The sequence below is a fragment of the Lygodium microphyllum genome, chromosome 8, assembly GCF_053477565.2.
Source record: "Lygodium microphyllum isolate KBCC chromosome 8, Lygodium_microphyllum_v1.1.10, whole genome shotgun sequence".
In the NCBI taxonomy this organism is placed as follows: domain Eukaryota; kingdom Viridiplantae; phylum Streptophyta; class Polypodiopsida; order Schizaeales; family Lygodiaceae; genus Lygodium; species Lygodium microphyllum.
This window is the reverse complement of record NC_141142.1, coordinates 68,791,976-68,809,561: the sequence shown is the minus strand read 5'-3', so window position 1 is coordinate 68,809,561 and position 17,586 is coordinate 68,791,976. Positions and strand designations below refer to the sequence as shown.

At 43.9% G+C, this 17,586-nt stretch overlaps 1 protein-coding gene across 1 annotated transcript in view; it reads left to right on the top strand.

The window, feature by feature from the left end:
- LOC148032424 (uncharacterized) overlaps positions 1-10,015 on the top strand; it is a 46,373-nt gene extending 36,358 nt beyond the window's left edge. The window contains exons 7-13 of the mRNA XM_087683081.1: positions 7,251-7,324; positions 7,652-7,728; positions 7,814-7,897; positions 7,969-8,061; positions 8,142-8,249; positions 8,332-8,406; positions 8,485-10,015. Coding sequence (XP_087539207.1) covers positions 7,251-7,324; positions 7,652-7,728; positions 7,814-7,897; positions 7,969-8,061; positions 8,142-8,249; positions 8,332-8,406; positions 8,485-8,991 — 1,018 coding nt within the window. The 3' untranslated portion in view covers positions 8,992-10,015. The remainder of the gene's footprint in view (positions 1-7,250; positions 7,325-7,651; positions 7,729-7,813; positions 7,898-7,968; positions 8,062-8,141; positions 8,250-8,331; positions 8,407-8,484) is intronic.
- Positions 10,016-17,586: the final 7,571 nt, after the last annotated feature.

Genomic DNA, 17,586 nt, shown 5'->3' with positions numbered 1-17,586 from the left:
ACCAAGTGCCATTCCTCTCAATAGCCTCCAACTCGGCTTCCATAGCTTTCTTCCATGGTGCGGACTGTTAAGCCTCCTTCACGGAGGTGGGCTCTCGATCTTGCATAACACGGGTCATCAAACAATAGTTAGAGCAAACAAGCTCCGTAGAATGTGCCTGGTGCTGCCGTGACCGCCGCGGACCATCCTGCGGTCCCCACTCCTCAGGAACCCCCTCGATCCCTGAATCACGGAGTGTGTCACGGGCCCAGCGAGGAGGAGGCCGAATCTCCCCTCGTCTCTCTCCATCAGCAGAAGACTCTGGAATATCCACCGGTGGTAACTCCTCTGAGGTGACCGGTGGTGCAGTAGACTCTGTGTCAGAAACAGAATCATAATCAAAAGGCACGGGCTCCAATGGAATTGTAGAAGGAGCCCAACTCTCCCCTGGATCTCCAAGAACGGGATGCTCCTCACTCGTTGATATAGCCGGAACCTCCACAAACCGCACATCGCGGCCAGTGTACACATCTCGCTTGACGGGATCATACAGTCGGTAGCCTTGGGACTGGGAGCTGTAGCCAACAAATACCTGTCTTCGGGAAGCTGCTTCAAATTTATCACGGTGAGCTTTGGGAATGTGAACATAGGCATCACACCCAAAGACCCGGAAGTAAGAAACATCTGGCTTCGTCCCAAAATAAGCCTCAAACGGGGTCATCCCTTCCACGGCCGAAGTAGGGGATCGATTAAGGATGTGGACTGCAGTAGCCACAGCCTCGGCCCACAGAACCTGAGGGGTCTGTCAGTGCTCCTTCATGGTGCGCGCCATCTCGATCACACTGCGGTTCTTCCGTTCAAGAATGCCATTTTCTTGAGAAGTGTTGGTATTGGCAAACTCCTGGTGAATTCCTTTATTTGCACAAAACCGAGCAAACTCATTAGAAACAAATTCACCGCCCTTGTCGGATCGCAAGGTCTTCAATTTCCGGCCCGATCGGTTCTCCTCAAAGAGAAGCCAATCCTTGAAGTGTGAGAAAGCTTTTGACTTTAATGCCAAAAAGTAGGCCCATGTCATCCTGTTGTAGTCATCCACGATCAGCATGAAGTAGAGCTCCCATGCAAGGACTCATTCCTCATAGGGCCACATAGATCCGTAGATACAAGCTCCATCGGTGAAGTAGACCGCAGCGAAGTTGTGTGGGAAATGGCATTCCTATGCTGCTTCCCCCGAATGCAGGAGACACATGGCTGCTGGCTCACCACTATATCCGGCAACCCTCGAACAAGCTGTCCACGTGACGCCCTTCGAAGATAATCATAGTTTAGGTGACCAAACCGAGCATGCCATAACTCTGAGTGTGACTGAGAGGTAAGAAGAAGAGTAGAGAGGGTGGTGGAAGACTTCAGTTTATAAATGCCGTTCTCCTCATACCCGGATGATAGAACCTTCCTCGATCCACGATCAAGGACTCGCACCGTAGTAGTGTCAAACTCCACCAAAAGGCCAAGGGAGCAAATCTTATGAACTGACAGGAGATGGTACCCTAAGCCTGGTACATGCAAAACCTCTGAGGTATGGGTACCACCTCGTCCATCGGGAATAAGCTGCATCTTACCCCGACCTGCAATAGATACTGAAGAGCTGTCTCCAATGAGAATCTGCCCACGCGAGGGTCGCAATTGGGCAACACCATCTGAGGAAGGAGTCATGTGCCATGAGGCACCACTATCAACGATCCACTCTCGAGCCTGGGGAGCCGTCATCGCAGCATCAGAAGCATTCGGTGAAGCGTCCTCAATGACAGCTAGATGAAGAAATGCAGCTGATGAGGGTGCAGCCACCGCTCTAGAATCCTTGGTGTCCTTCTTGTCTTTGTCAGGGCAATCCTTCTTCCAATGGCCAGTCTTTCCACAAATATGGCATGTGGAGTCTTTGTCCTTGTCCTTCTCCTTGTCCTTCTTGGACTTGTTATCCCCCTTCTTCTTCTTTTGGTCCTTCCCCTTCTTCTGAGAGGCTTGACTTGTCAGCGCCTTCGACTTGGAAGCATTCTGTCCCTTTAACTGTTCCTCTTGGTCCAAGACCATAGGAACCAACTCTTCCCACCGAAGAGTAGACTCTCGCCCCGAAGCAATAAGGGCAGAGTAAAATGTACCGAATCGTGGCGGCAACTGGGACAAAAGTGTGATCGCCATGTCTTCGGAGGAAATCGGCTTCCCCGCATTCTGAACCTGCATCTGAAGCTGCCTTAGCTTGTTAATGTGCTCCCGCAGCGAAGAAGACTTGTTTACGGACAAGGTCCGCATCTGTACCTCCAAAGAAACCCGCTTCATAAGGGTCATCCGATTGTACATATGATCAAGCTCCAGCCATATCTCCCGAGCCACCGTCAAGTGCTCGATGTGAGCGATCACGGCTGTAGTACATGATAGAAAGAGAAAGGAACGAATCCTGGCATTCAGTTTGTCCCAATGAGACTGAGCCTTGGCCAACTCCGCACGAGCATCGGAAGAGAGTTTGGACTCATCTCTTACCGAGGGCCGGTCGATCTCCTCCTGTATCAACTCCGCCAAATCATAGGACTCAAGGATGGCCAACATCATGATGCGCCAAATGCGGTAGTTGTCGCCGTCGAGCTTCTGATCTGCAGGAAGAGCCGGTAAGACAGGCACCTTCCGGTCCATAATCGACTGGAACTCCAAGTCAATCTCTGTAGACATCTTCACCTGTAATGCCTTCACAAACGCAAAAGCAGCCCCCTCTGACTGGGAAAACTCAGCCTGCTAAGGCTTTTCCGCGTCCTGAACCTTCTTCACCCGCCGGAGGCGATGAAAAAGCAAAACCTGCACTTGTAGGCTGAAAACTCAAACTTCCTCCGCGTCAAACAGCAGTAAACAGCAGCAAATCCACCACCTGGACTCCTTTCCTGTGCGCCCACCCTTGCTTCAGCCTTGTTTCAAGGCGCAGCCCTCTTGTCTGCCCTCAAACGCAAAAAACGCAAATTTGTGTCGCGATGGAAACTCCTCTTCAGGTTGATTCTGCGCTCAGTCAGCCCTCTAACACTGCTCTGATACCAAGTCAGAGTGCAGCGGTGCGGAAGCGTAGGACTGAGAGAGAGAGAACGTAGAGAGAGAAGAGAGAGAAAGAGACAGTGGAAGATGAAGATCTGCTGTATAAAGTGTGCTGAATACAAAGATATGCAGATATATACACGGGCGCAGTGCGTTGGACTGCGTGTCTCCACCTCAACGATGCAACCTGCTGTTCACCTCGAAGTCCACTGCAGTCTGCACTGTCTCCTGTCTGAAATCTGCGAACAGAGACGGAATCTGCGCGTGTCACCGGTCTGTAATCTGCGAGCAGAGAAGTGTGGGAGACTGCTGGGGATGTCGGGTATTTATGGCCAAAATCTGGACAAAACAGGGCGCCAGAAAATAGCCTGTCGGCTGCATTAAATGCAGCCGACTGACTGCACTGGTCGGACTGCCACGTGGCAGTCCGACTGTGCAGTCCGACTGCACTGCTGCCACCGTACCTGCCCTGCTGCCCCTGATCAGGCTGTGATCTCTAACAGCTTCTACATGGGTCGTTGTGCATCCTTGATGTGACGCTGTATCCCTATTTATATAGTAAGGGGGGGAGGGGGATAAAGAGAGGATTCTTGCTTTTTAGCATTTTTTATGACATCATCGATGATAAAGAGAGCTCTCTCCTCCTTCCAGCTCTGCTGCATGGCCTGTATGGCTACCTCTTGGCAGATTTTGCTCGACTCTAATAGGACCTCTGCAACCTCCTCTACTATCCGGTCCCTCTTGCCTCACTCTCTGGTCCAAATCTGCTCTCTGTCTCGTCACCTTCTCCCTCCTATAGATCGAGTCAGGGATCCGACAAGATCATGTGTCTAGGGCGGATGTTGGGGGGTCAAGTGTCAGGAGAACCGGACAATGATCGGACAACGTGGTGCCTACCAATTGCTCAATTTGGCCTCCACAAGAGCCTTTCCACTCTCCCACATAAAACCTGTCCAAGGACTTCACCTAGCCGCCTATATCTCCAGGTGAAGTCCAACCTCTCCCTCTTGTGGAAGGTAGGGTCTCTCCGGGCATCGTGTGCTCCAACTGCTAGCAAAAAGACCTCCCATGCCTCCTGCTCCTTCCTAGCCATGCCCTAGTAGTTTCTGCCTCTGCCCTGTTGGTCCTCCAAAGCCTCCAGATTGTTGAAGTCTCCTCTAACGATCCAGGAGTTCACCTCTGGGAGTCCATCCGCGATCTCTACCCAGAACCTGCTGCGTGCCCTAACCTCCGTAGGGGCATAGACATTGAGGACTCCAAGCACGAGTCCCCAATATCCAATCTAACCCATAGAACCCTCCCTGCCACTATCGTCTCGTAGTCTCGTACACATGCGGTGAGACTCGAGCCAGTAGAGGTGCAAACGTCTCCACTCCTGCCGTGGGCACCTATGGTGTGCTCCTAGTAAGTGTGCGAGCTGCTCAGAAGGACCTTCCCTACCCATTGGGCCTGGGTGGGGGTGAGCTTGTGCTCCTGAAGTAAGATGTCGATCCGTCCGACCAAGGCAAGTTGTAGCGCCTGCCGAACAATCAACTTCTTGGAACCACGTTCCCCACTGTAGTGGAGGCTATTCACATTCCAGGATGCTAGGTGTAAGCTCATGAGGAAACTTGTGATTGACCGAATAGGCATCTGTTCAGTCTGGAGGCTGCTAATGAGGAGGAGAAACTGTGAGGCATGCAAGTACGCTTTGCCGCCGGTCTGGATGGCGAGCTCCAGTCCCCCATGGTGGCTCTCGGCCGGACCATAGGGATGATAGATGCTCCAGGTGGTACTATCAATGCATCTATCAGGCATGCTGAGAGTCGTGACTCGGTACACTGGTAGAAACGGGCCGCTTGTGCCAGGGGCCCCTTGATCATGTCCCTCGGAGCTCTCCTCTGTGGAGGGGCTCGAAAGATAATGCTCAAGTGTGGGACCTCGGTACCAGCCCACTAGATGTCCGTCATGCACCCAAGCCACTGCTGTGCAAACAGTGCTAATCCTTCATCTCCCATTGGGAGATTTGATCCGCCACCTGACTCTTCAACTCCTCCTCTATTTGTGTAGTCGTCCACTCCCCTGAGTGAGAGAACTGAAGAAAAAAGGCATAGTTTGGTCCATCCGGTGGTGCTAGTAGATGGACGTTGACCCTCCTTGACTTACAAACCACGAAGATCCCCACCTCTAGAGGTAGTGGGAATTCTCCGCGCTCCGCAACTCTCAGGTAGGACCATGGGCCACTGCGGAAGAACTCCTGTGGCAACAACTGTCCCCGTCTCGGGAAGGTGTGACGGGCGGTAGGGGCGGATGAGCTGGTGGCTGTATGGGAGGGGGAGGACTGCTGGTGCGAGGAGGAAGCGGGTGTGTGTGGCTCATCAACTCGTGTGGGAGGATGGGGTGTGGGGGGGACCACTTGAACTGGGTGCGGATGGGGGGGGGGTGTGTGCTCGGTAGGGGCGGTGGTGGAGGGGAAGAGGATTGAGGGATGGTGGGATGGACAGTGGGTGTGGGGGACTGGTGGCCCTGGAAGGGGGGGGCTGTGGGCCAGGGTTAGTAGGGGGGGAAATGGGATGTGGGGGGGGGGGGGGGTGTGGGGGTTGTGGAAACTCAGGCGAGGTAGTTTGTGGTGCGGGTGGTGGATGTGGGGGGCTGCGGTCTTGCCAGGCGGGACGGGCAGGGGGTGGGTTGTGGAGTGTTTTGTCGAGGGGGTGTGGCTCCCCCCCCCGCTCCTTGCTGACGAGGTTGGGTCTGAGGAGTTGGTTGCGCCCCCCCCACCCCCCTGCCGTTGCCCTCTTTGTCGTCTTTGGACCCATGTGAAGCTGTCAGCATCCACCTGTAGGCCCGTCGGCGGAGCCGCCTTGGCTCCGAAACACGTACAAACTGCTGCCTGATGCCCAAAGTCGTGGCAACGCAGGCATTGCCCTGGTTGCCCAGTCACAATGACCTGCTGCCTAAAGGAGTGCCCTCCTGCCTCAATTTCTAGGAACTGTGGGATATTCTTGACCTCTTTCACTGCCACTCGTACCTTTGGGACTCCTACTGCTGTCACTGCATCCGCGAAAGACGCGGGAAGGACAGTGCCGAAGAGCCGACCAAAGTGGGGGGGGGGGGGGAGACCGTTGCTGTTTTGACACACCATGGACAGATTTGAGGTTACGGAGGCAGCGCGCGGGGGGGGGGGGGGGCAGCGGGCTGTCGGGGCGGGGGGGACAGTCTATCCAGGGCAGATAGGTGGGGGTGAAACGGCCAGGCGGGGCCCCCGGGGGGGGGGGGGGGAGACAGTCACGTTTGGGTGGGCAGGTGGGGAGGAAATGGCCAGGCCTGGGGGGGGAAGTGGTCAGGCGGGGCGGACAGATGGGGGAGACAGCCAGCGATTTGGAGGGCGATCAGACGGGGCGGGAGGGAGCAATCAAACGGGGCGGGAGGGAGCGATCAGATGGAGTGAGGGGGTGTGAACAATCTGGGGGGTGGGCGCGATCCAACGGAGCGGGGGGAGCATGTGATGTGACTGGTGCCGAGCATCTTTATTGTCATTTGAGAAAGATAACCTTTTCTGACATCTCCGCTCCTTGAGCATCACATCAATATCATCTTCTTCACTCGTGCATATTCAGCTTTTCTTCATTCATCGGATTCTATTTCTTTCCTATTTTTCTGTTTTGGTGTTTTTGTCTACGTTCTTTGGTTTTAGTCACGCTCATACATTTTGTGTTTTCTTAGTGCAAACCCTAACATATCTTCACACCATCCTCCAATAGAACTATTGATCACTCACACCTTTTGTACTTAAAATCCTGTAGCCATTTTGTGTAGATCACCGTGGAAGATCATAGGCATGCATGGGTGGATAGAGTAATCAGATCTCAGTTGAATCTTTGGTTTGATATAATTAGGATTTTTATCCTCATCTATTCTCTCTCTTGTGCTTGCATTTGTGTTACCTTCTGCTATGGTGTATTGGCTCTCATGTAATTTATTTTTCTTGGCCTCAAAATTGAGCCCTGCGCCAGTTTAATTAGTCTTATGCAACAATGGTTTTTGCCATCATAAAAAGTGGTACGTGTGCATGCACATGCTAATGTTTTAAAGCTTAAATATTTTAAGGTGTCATGCTTTATTTCTAAGCTGCACTGCTGATTCAACTTTTATAGAGATTGTATACATTCATGTATATCTAATTTATTAATGAATCTTTAGTCGTTTTCTTTTGGCTTCAGGTTGAGAAGTGCAGGCATATCTTGTCCAGTACCATTGTTGCTGCGAATGCATGTCCTTGTGATGTCATTTATAGGTAAGTGGATTGAGGAGCCACACAACCTCTCTTTGGTGGAAGGTCTGTTATAGGGGCTGCAAAATATGTGTATGGTTGAAGTTTATTCCCGTAGAGGTTTTATCTGAAGTCATGAGAAGTACGGATCTTTTCTTTCTTTCTTTTTTTTTTTTTTGGTTGGGGGGCCGGGGGAGTTTACTTACATTACCATCTCCTAGCTATAAACAGCATCACTTGGCTGCCCACAGCAAAAGGATTGAAGGTGTATATCACCTAAATTAGATGCAAAATTTTGTTTGTATCATGGCTAAGTCCCAATATTCATGGTTGCTTTCTGCTATTGATCAGGCAATAACGGTTGGCCTGCTCCACGTCTCAAAGATGCTGCTCTCCCAGAGTCAAAATTGAGGGAGTGCTATTTAGAGGTATCTTGAAAACTCTTCAGTCAACAGTCCTTAATACCATGTACGACTTCTGTATTTTGAAAATTATTTGATTCTTCTTTTGCAGATGGTTGTGACTATGCGAACAATGTTTCAAAAGTGCAAACTTGTTCATGGAGATTTGAGTGAATACAACATTCTATATTTTGAGGTTTGCAAGAATCTCTCATGATAATTCTTGGACTTAAAACAGTCTGGTAAGAATGATTTTGGTTATTGCAGGATCATTTGTACATTATTGATGTGTCACAATCGGTTGATCTGGATCATCCTCGAGCTCTAGATTTTCTGAGGGAGGATTGCTTGCATGTGACGGTCAGTATAGTATTCTGCTTGCTCAAGCTTTGGGAGGTCTTATGGTGTACACTAACATTTATTTCTTGCGGTTGCTACAGGATTTTTTCAAGAAAAATGGTGTGCCAGTGATGATGGTTCGCGAATTATTTGATTTTATTGTAGACCCGTCTATATCAGACATGGATGTCGACAGTTATCTTGACAAGGTACCTTTTTGCTAATGATCTTCACTCCTGTCAGCTTGCATCAAGTTCGTTGATTTGTGACCGAGCCTTGAATTTATCACAGATGCAAATAAAGGTCCTTTCACGAGATGAAGCATCAGCAACCGAGGACAAGGTGGCAGAAGCTGTATTCGTGCAGGTACTTTATGAAAATTTCTCCATCTTTTCTTGTACTTCTGTTATCAAAGTGTACACAACCGTTTTTATATTTTTGCAGTCTTTCATACCAAGGACCCTGGACCAAGTCAAGGATTATGAAAGAGACATGCAGCGCATAGCAAATGGAAAAGACACTGAAGGCATTTACTATCAGACAATAATTGGACTTAAGGATGATTTGTCAGGCGTTCGACTGGTGCCAACTCTTCTAGAAAGTGAAAAGCCTGAGCCAGATGACAGTATGAATGCCAGGTTGCTGTTATCATCTGAAAATCAGACACAGAGCAAAAACGATGGCGACTCTTGTATGGGAGACAATGTGATAAATGCCATTGATGATGAAACCAACAGTGACTGTGACAGTTTAAGCAGCGGTGATTCTGATGTGAGTAATATGGCAGAAAAGAATACTGAAATCCAAAAATCAGATCCGCAACAGATAAAGAATGATCGCAAGGCACATAAGAAAAAGGTAAAGGAAGAGAGAAGGGAAGCTAGAAAATCGAAAGTTCCGAAGACAGTCAAGAAGAGAAAGAAGAAGGTATCAAGGGAGAAAAAGAGGTGAGTCATTTTGAGGGGGCATGATGGTAGCTGCCTCAAAGTACAGGTGTATTCTTCCTGAAGCTAAATACAATTTGTGCCTTGAAGCTGGTTGAGAAAATACTTGAGTATGTTGAGCTTCTTTGTTGGATTTGGAGGGGAAGATGTTCCAAACTTAAAGCCGGTCAAGAAAATCTCTCCAGCATGACAAATCTTGTGTTCTCTATTCGGAAGGGGAAGAACACTTCGCAGCATGTGGTCTTCTTACAGATCATACTGAATGGTGTAAGCATTGCAGCCTCAGTAGGATTTCCATCTGCATCTAATGGAGAGCATTGTCTTTCAACAGAGTGCATATGCAACCAGAGCGCAATGACAGCTTTAGCTTCTTCCAGTTTTACAAGAAATTCAGCTTTTCTATCTGTCATATGCTATGGTCTACATAGCCTATCCTCCCAGGCTTGCAAGTACAAAGACACTCAAATCTCAAGTGCTGTATTAGCTACATGTCTTATGAGCTACATGTTTTATTTGTTTTGCTTCTTGTGTATGTGAAGGGTCTTGTTTTATGCGATTTGAGTTCTAGTTGGCCGGAGACAAGAGGCAACACATTGTACTTCTTTCCCCTTAAAATTGGGTCCAATCCATCACTGCGTTTCCAAATTCACCTGTGCGAAGACATATCAGCATTTTTGACCCTTATGATTTTAACGGAGTCTTATTTCGGCTATGGTAGACCAACTACCTTCCTCACTGCCAGTCTGCGCTAGGTTTAATGCAGCATGAGTCCGTCTTCGAACCATGCTATTGATCAGATTGGGTTTATTATCTTCAGGCTGCTACGCTTGTTCGTCGCCTTACTGTGTCCTATTTTGTATCACCCTGAAGCTCTGTAAGGGTTGTCCCAAAGTGGTGGTGGGGACTGACTGCTCTAATAAGCATGGATATATACCTCTGTGTTTGCACAGTGCTGTTTGCTATGTATGTGGTCCTTGACTGTACCAAAGGACTTGGTTGCAACCAATGCATTTCCCGGCCACATTTTTATGTTTGTGCATATAATTAATGTTAGAAGTTGCCAGAGCTATGGTCAATGAAACGAAATGAACAGGCTCTCCATTCCAATTGGAATTGTTGTTTCGCGTGTCACTAGAATGTGTGCAATGTGGTTTTCCATGGTTGCCTTGTTATTTTTAGGATGACATAGAATGTAGTCAGCGTGCATTAGATGCCATTTCTACAATGCTTATTACTGTTACTGTTACGCAGTTTGTGACTGCAAATGATGAGTAATCGTGAGTAGGATCAGAAGTCCAGCTTCACACATCCCTTGTGACATGCAACTACTTGGTATCACTGGTCCCAAATATGGATGATGGAAGTGCTCAATAAGTACCTTATGTTGTAATCTAGTGTAAGAAGCACTCCATTGTAGAAGTGAGACTATATGCTATGACTAGTCCTAATTATGGACAATGGTAATACTGAATAAATGCCTTGTTTTGTAATCTAGTGCAGTAAACACTTCATTGTAGAAGTGGGCTAGACTTCTTGCACCTTTGTTCAAGGTAAGAAAGGCTATCAATTACAAGACAATGTAAAGGGAGGTGTATTTTTATGTTGGCAATAAAGTCCTCTAATTACAAGCAATATTTCTTTTATAGATATTGAGGGTCTGTGCACAACATACATACATTTTAATGGCTTTGATTGTGTTTTTATGAATCACATGTGAGAAAAGAAATAAGAGATATATCCATTTAAACATGATCGAAGGCATTGAGGTACATGTGATCTTTTTTTTTTTGTTGAAAATGAATGGATAACAATCACATGCTAGTGTGAATATATGCATTAGGATAAAAAATGCTTCAAAAAAGGCACTTGTAAAAAAATGATTAAGTTGCTAATTAGTTGAGATTTTGATAGAATGAAATTGTCAAATTTGGTTGCTCAGATGTGATTCATAAGAGTATTTGGTTTATTGAAGGGGTTAGTTATTAATTACTCTGATATTTTAATTTATGTCAAGGTTACTTTTTTTGTCATTTTTGTTTTAAAACTTGAGAGATTTTGTATTTTCGAGATATTTGTACTAAAATCATGTTCATTTGTTCTCGTGTTTTTTTTTTAACATCATTTTTTCTTTGCGTTTTTTAATTTATCATTGTGAGTCATTTGTAGTTGATTTGTTAAAATGATAAGCAATACCTCTTCTAATAACACATATGCAAGCACATGTAAGTATAAACTTACTTTTCAACTAGATTCGATTTATATATCTTGGAGAAGTATGCATCATGGAGTATTGATGTATGAGATGGAGGCTAATAGATTGCAAATACAAGGAAAGAAATAGATTTGTGGATGGATAGAAATATTTATCCCAATGATTTTTTTATAGGTAAACATTTTTATTTTTTCAATATGCATGACTACATAAGATATATTGGAGAAGATTACAATGTGATGCTTGGCTATTGCGCAAGGTTGTGCTCTGCATCTTGCACATACATGGCTAAAATGTATGAAATAAAAAAAACATTATTAATTGCAGCAGTAAGTATTTTCGAGCTAACGGATAAGATTGACATTTTGAAAAATATTACTAAGTCATTACAAGACAAGCTAACACGCTTGAAGGAAACTCCAATAGGATTCAAAGTGAGAAAGAGACAATTAAAAAATATAACTAGCTTGTGTAAGAGAGTAAAGAAAAAACGACTAAATCTTACAAAGAAATATGTCTTTAATATATCGACCATTAATATTCGAGAGTGAGAAAAGAATCAATCTTTTAAAAGAGATTATGAATAATAAAGATATTTTAAGGGTTCTTAAGTTACCTCAAAATGTGGATTTGAGAGATCCAACTCTCAAAGAATTTATAAAAGACTTACATGATATAGTAAAATCAAATAAAATTGTAGAGACATATGATACTATGGGTATTAGTCGAAAAGGTTATCGTGCTATCTCTAGATCATGGTTTAAAAATCTTAAATGTAATAGAATAAGTGCATTTGGGTTGCCTTGGATCCTTGCAGTATCGGTTGTAAGGACTAATATGAATCATAATATTTCACAATACTTTTAGAGAATATATTCATATTGAAATGTCTATGCCGTACAAAAAGTAAAAATAAAAATCTATTATTAAATACAATGCATTTAACAATATATGGGTTGATCTAAGAAGAGGGTAAATTGCAATGGTCAATATGTATAAACTCACAATAGAGAAATGCCATGGTATTTTGAAGTTTGTCTTGAAGTTAGATGAAGTAGAGATTCAAAAAGGACAAAAGATAGAGTCAATATTTGCATCATGAATAGGGTATTGGACTACAGCAATGGTAGGGGTCAAGTACCATCTTTGCCTTGTTGAAACAAAGAGAAATGGCATCCCCTGTATCAATAAATTTGTCATATGCAATTTTAGTTTCTAGTTTAAGTAACTCTTCGTTAGATTCATTTTCAACATCAACTATGCCATTTGCAACATCAAAAGCCTTTGCAATGATTGTTAAACAATAATTCTCCTTGAGGTTAAAGAGCCTTTGGATGTCTGATAGTAGTATGTATTCCTTATCCTTAATAGGAAAAGTTAGAAGAGAACTAAATAATATATAAAGAAGGGGAGTTTGACACAATATCTACATTTGCATGGCTTTCTTTAATAATGGTCTCAACTTTGAATTGGGTGACATCTAATTTGTGACCAATATATGCTTCTTGTTGAGGGTCTAAACATTCCTCTGCATCCTTCTCATTTGCCACCTTATCCAAAAGGCAGAAGCTAGAAGATTTTGTTGCCTCCAATTGTTGTTCATCAAATTTAATAGGTTATTTAACAAGAGTATATACAATGAATGTAGCTGCTTTTGACCTAAGCTTGCATTTCCTAAAATGAGTAGAAAAAAACACATTTATAAATGTGTCAAGAGAATGAGCTCCACACTTCCTTATGAAAAATGAATTCTCTAAAGGTGAGGTTCCAAAACGTAGATGAACATATTTCCTTGTATCCTTTTCAACCACATACAATGCTAGACTTTCAAACTCAGCAAAGTCATCCACACAAAACTTTTTGCAAGAGTTCGCCACATGGTCAATATCCCAATCAAGGTTGAAAATATCATTTTCAATTGCATAGTAAGATAACTCCATTCCTTTTTGAAGAAGAAAGTCTAGGAGCCTTTTTGAGGGAGAAACCTCTATGATTTGAGATCATTTAAGAATCCTCCATGGTGACTTACCTTTGCTTGGAGATTTCTTGGGCATTCTCACACATGTTGTCTGTTGAGCATGGAGAAGAAGTATAGGGAATTTCGAGAGAGAAGGCAGCACAAAGTGAACCCCTTGACTCTGAAGACAACCTTCTTCTTTTCCTCTTTAGTGTGCCCACTAGAGAGCCTTGAAATCTTTTGCATAAGATATTGAGGGTCCATGATATAGTGCAAAGAGAGAAACTTGACCACACCAAAAAATGCATCCTAACTTTGTAGCGTGCAATGTCAATACAATGCGAAAACAAACTTGCGTGATTGAGGAACGACTCTCCTCACTTGGTATTGTCTTTTAAATAACAGGTGAAAGGAAACATTACGAAAAATGAGAAAGAAGACTCGAAAATAGCTCTAAAAGCATAGGATAATCAAGGTGCAAGATCGGGTAAACAAGTGTACAAAGGTCTTGCCACTTGTATTTATACACCACTAGGGTGCCTTGCCACATGGATAGTCGTAGTAAACTCTAACCAATGATATGATGCCATGTGTTATGGGCCACACCAAGTCTATACTATGGGCCATGGCTTATGTGGCTCATTTTAGTCATCTAGCAATGCTGCAAGTTGTTTTCAGATTTCACCTGATTCTGGCATTCGACATTCTATTTTTCTTATTAGAAAAATAGATGAAGTTCGGGAAATTCTGGCATTAAAACGTTGGTGGGGTATGTCATAATGTCTACAATACGACACGAGGAAGATCAATGTGTCCCTTGGAGGACTCCCTATTGCGTCATCTCATGGAGGAAGATTTGAGGTAGGAACTGATCAAAAGTGGAGCCAAATGTCGAATGTTAACAACTTGCAGCATTGCTAAACGTAGAAGTTCGGGAACTGGACGTGAGATAGCACACGCCAATGATGCCTTTGTCTCGCAATCCCAATTTCAAGTTACCCTTTTTGTAATAATCTCGTTTCTTAAAAGAATATTTATATATTTATATTTATGGTCAAACAATTAGCTCGATAGATGGTCCAAGATCCTTGTGGATACCTAGGGCATCGAGTAGGAAAACAAACCTTGGATGCTTAGGAGGAAAATTTGAATGAAATTAACCTCAGGTGATGGCACCTTCATCCACATGCTTAGACTTAAATATTTCAATTATTTTTATGTTTAGAAGGGAATCATGAAACTGCCTCATTAATAATGATAAATTACAAAGATCTAGTTAAGACAAAAATATTTAAGAAACAATATTAATAGGCTCTTCTTAGGACCAAAGGCTTAGGGTTGAACCTCAAATAGAATTAATAAACCTTGATAACAAAAAACAAGACACCGTTATTCGTAGGTGGGACTAACTCAACAAAAAGAATCAAAATTCATTGCCATAACTTTGGAACATATGTTTGTAATCTTTGGACCTATCAAGCATGTATGTACAACATAATTTTTGCTAGTTGCAATAAAATAACTATCTAGACAAATATATGTGGTCTTTCTAATAAGAAAAATGACTTAAATACAAGATAAAACCACAATTAATGCACTATGCCTCGCCCAATGATAGTTGCATGGGCTCTAAACCAAGGGAGCCATATTTCTCTTCTCTAGATTGCTAGGATCGGCATCAAATATCAGAGGTCTCTTCTTAGGGACCATCATAGGCTAGGAGGCACGAAGGGGCCGGAGGGGCTATGGTTGTAAGTCTTTGGGTTCTCTAGGACAGGCCTACCCCTTGCGAGCCTAAGAGAATCTCTTGAAAGCTAGTTGTGGATGGACTTGGTAGTTTTATTTTTGGCCTTCAAATGGAGTCTAGACATAGATTGGAATAATTATTAAAATATACATTCCTTTTTGGAAATATTGTTTTCTTATCCCTGCTTAATTTACATAAAGGAACATCATATTAAGAGGTTAATTAAGGATGCTAGTTGCCATGTGTCAAATTAAATCATGCTAGGAATAATTAGTAAACTAAATAAAGAATACCCTAGAGGGAAGTAGGTGGCTAGATTCCCGTGACAAGGCTTGTGAAAGGTAGGGTGGTCTCACGTGAGGTTCATTGAGAGGTTTCGATCACAATTGAAGCATTTGTTTAGGTAGTCTAGGAAGAGCCAAACATTGTTTGTCCTAGTGTGTCATCAATAGAACCTAACCAATACCATTTTAGGGGGTCGGAGCAAAGACTTTACCCTACGGGTAGAGAGGTTGATGTGCATCCCTTCCCCTTCATTTCTCACTCTCTTTGAACTAACTATGGCAATGTTATGCTTTAGTTTGAGGGATACTATCGAAGCTATCGCCTTAGAGCCGACACTAGATGGCTAATAGGAGTCTTTTAGCATTAAAAGTTAGGTTCTCGAGGTCAATCCATCTGGGGTAGACTCAAGTAGCAAGAGTACGAATGTCCAGTCATTCTCACAAGTTCTGGACAATAATAATGTTGATTACTACTCGATGGGCTACTAAAAGTTTGTACTATCCACATTCAAATCAGGTAGGCACATTACAGACCCAAGTGGGGTGCTACTAGGTGTCTGATGTTTTGGATAGCCTCGATACATATAAGTAATACCACGCTCATTATATCTTGGGTCAACATTCTCTTTTGATAGATATTCTTTCCTTTTCAAAAAATTTTGGATCATGCCCAAGTTGATTGCAATACCAACACACCCATTTCCCTTGGGTGGTTTGTGCCTCTTCATATTTTGTATCCTAGCGACATGACTTGAATCAATGGTAGTGAATGAGGACTGCATTCATCTCTTCATCTTAAGTAACATACTCCTCTTTGTATGGTTCTTCAACAAGGTGTAGAAGGGGCATTGATAGGAGGATACATTGTGATTGACCCTAGGGGTCTTAGTATTTTGGAAGGATTGATCTTGGCCCTTAGTGTGGAGAAGCAGAGTTGCAGCATTGGAATGTGTGCACAAGAGGGAGAAGAGAGCTCAAAGTACAAGAACAATATCTTGTTTACTAAGTTGCTTACAAGTACAACTTGGGTACACTCTCCCACACATGATAGTGACCCATAAGCTGTTTATATAGCCTCTGCCAAGCTAGGGTTAGGGGTTTCCCCTGTCCCTAAGGCTATTCACACCCATCTGCCCTCATACACCCTTGCTTACAGTGGGTTCCTATGCCTATTTTCTAACACCCCCCCTCAATGCCAGGGTGGCATTGGATTAGAAAGCATGTAAGATTCCCCCCCCCCCCCCCCCCCCCCCCCCCCGCGCTTAAACAACTGGGATGCCTTTATAAATCAGGCTACAAGAGTGTTTTTAGGTAGATGGTTTAAAGACTCAAAAAAGTCGATCTTCAAATGGATCGGAGGCATAATTGGCCACCACTTCTTTGGGTACATCAGGAGTGTTGGGGCATTTACTAGTGATATGCCATGTTTTCTTGCATTTGTTACATTTCATTTTCTTGGGATACTTCTTCCAACAATTGTTTACAAGATGTCCTTTTTTCTTACAGAAAGAACATCTAGTGAGAACTGTATGTACCAATACTTGATCACGGGAAGTTGAAGATGCCCTGACTGGTGCTGTCTTCTTTGTGGTTCCTCTTTTCTTCATCCAAATAGGATTGGATGGTACTTGCCAATGTAGGATCTGGAATGTTGGTAAGAGTGGTAACAAGGGTAGGAAATACCTTTTTTACAGCTTTTAGGAGAATAGCAATAGCATCTTCTTCATGTATTGAAGCTTGTACTGAGGCAAGCTATGCCATAAGTCCCTTCATGTGAGAGTTGAATTTTCCCAAGTCTTCTCTTGATCTATATTCCAAGCTAAAGAATTCAATTTTAAGGAAGATTTTAGTATTTTTACCAGTGGCTCCATAGAGCTTTTCAAGCTCATCCCATTTTTCTTTAGCAATATTAGTGATCAACATGATGAATTAATGACTCATCTAAGTGTAACATGATGATTGCCTGGGCACATTGGTCATCCTCTATATCAACCAGATTTGTAGAGTTTATAGCTCTAATGCCTTGAATGAGAGGCCAATACCCTCTCTCCATCCTCTTGTACTTGATAAGTACCTGCCATGGGTGGAAATCTTTGCCATCAAATTTTCAAATTTGAGGATGGACATCAGCATATGTTGTGGCCATTGGGAAGGTCTTACCACTTGCTAGAACAAGGGCAGTGTCTAGTCCCTTATAAGCTTGCCACTAAATGCAGAAGTAAATCAAACACTTGATATCAAAGTTGTAATGAGGAGAAATGCTAAAAATCATACATATGTAATATTTCAAAATATGACTTTGGTGGTCCTTTCTTATGAGAAATCTTCTTCCGAGGCTTAATGGTCTTTTTAGGCTTCAATGATATGAATCTAAACTGGACTTCGGGCTCCTCCTTGTGGTA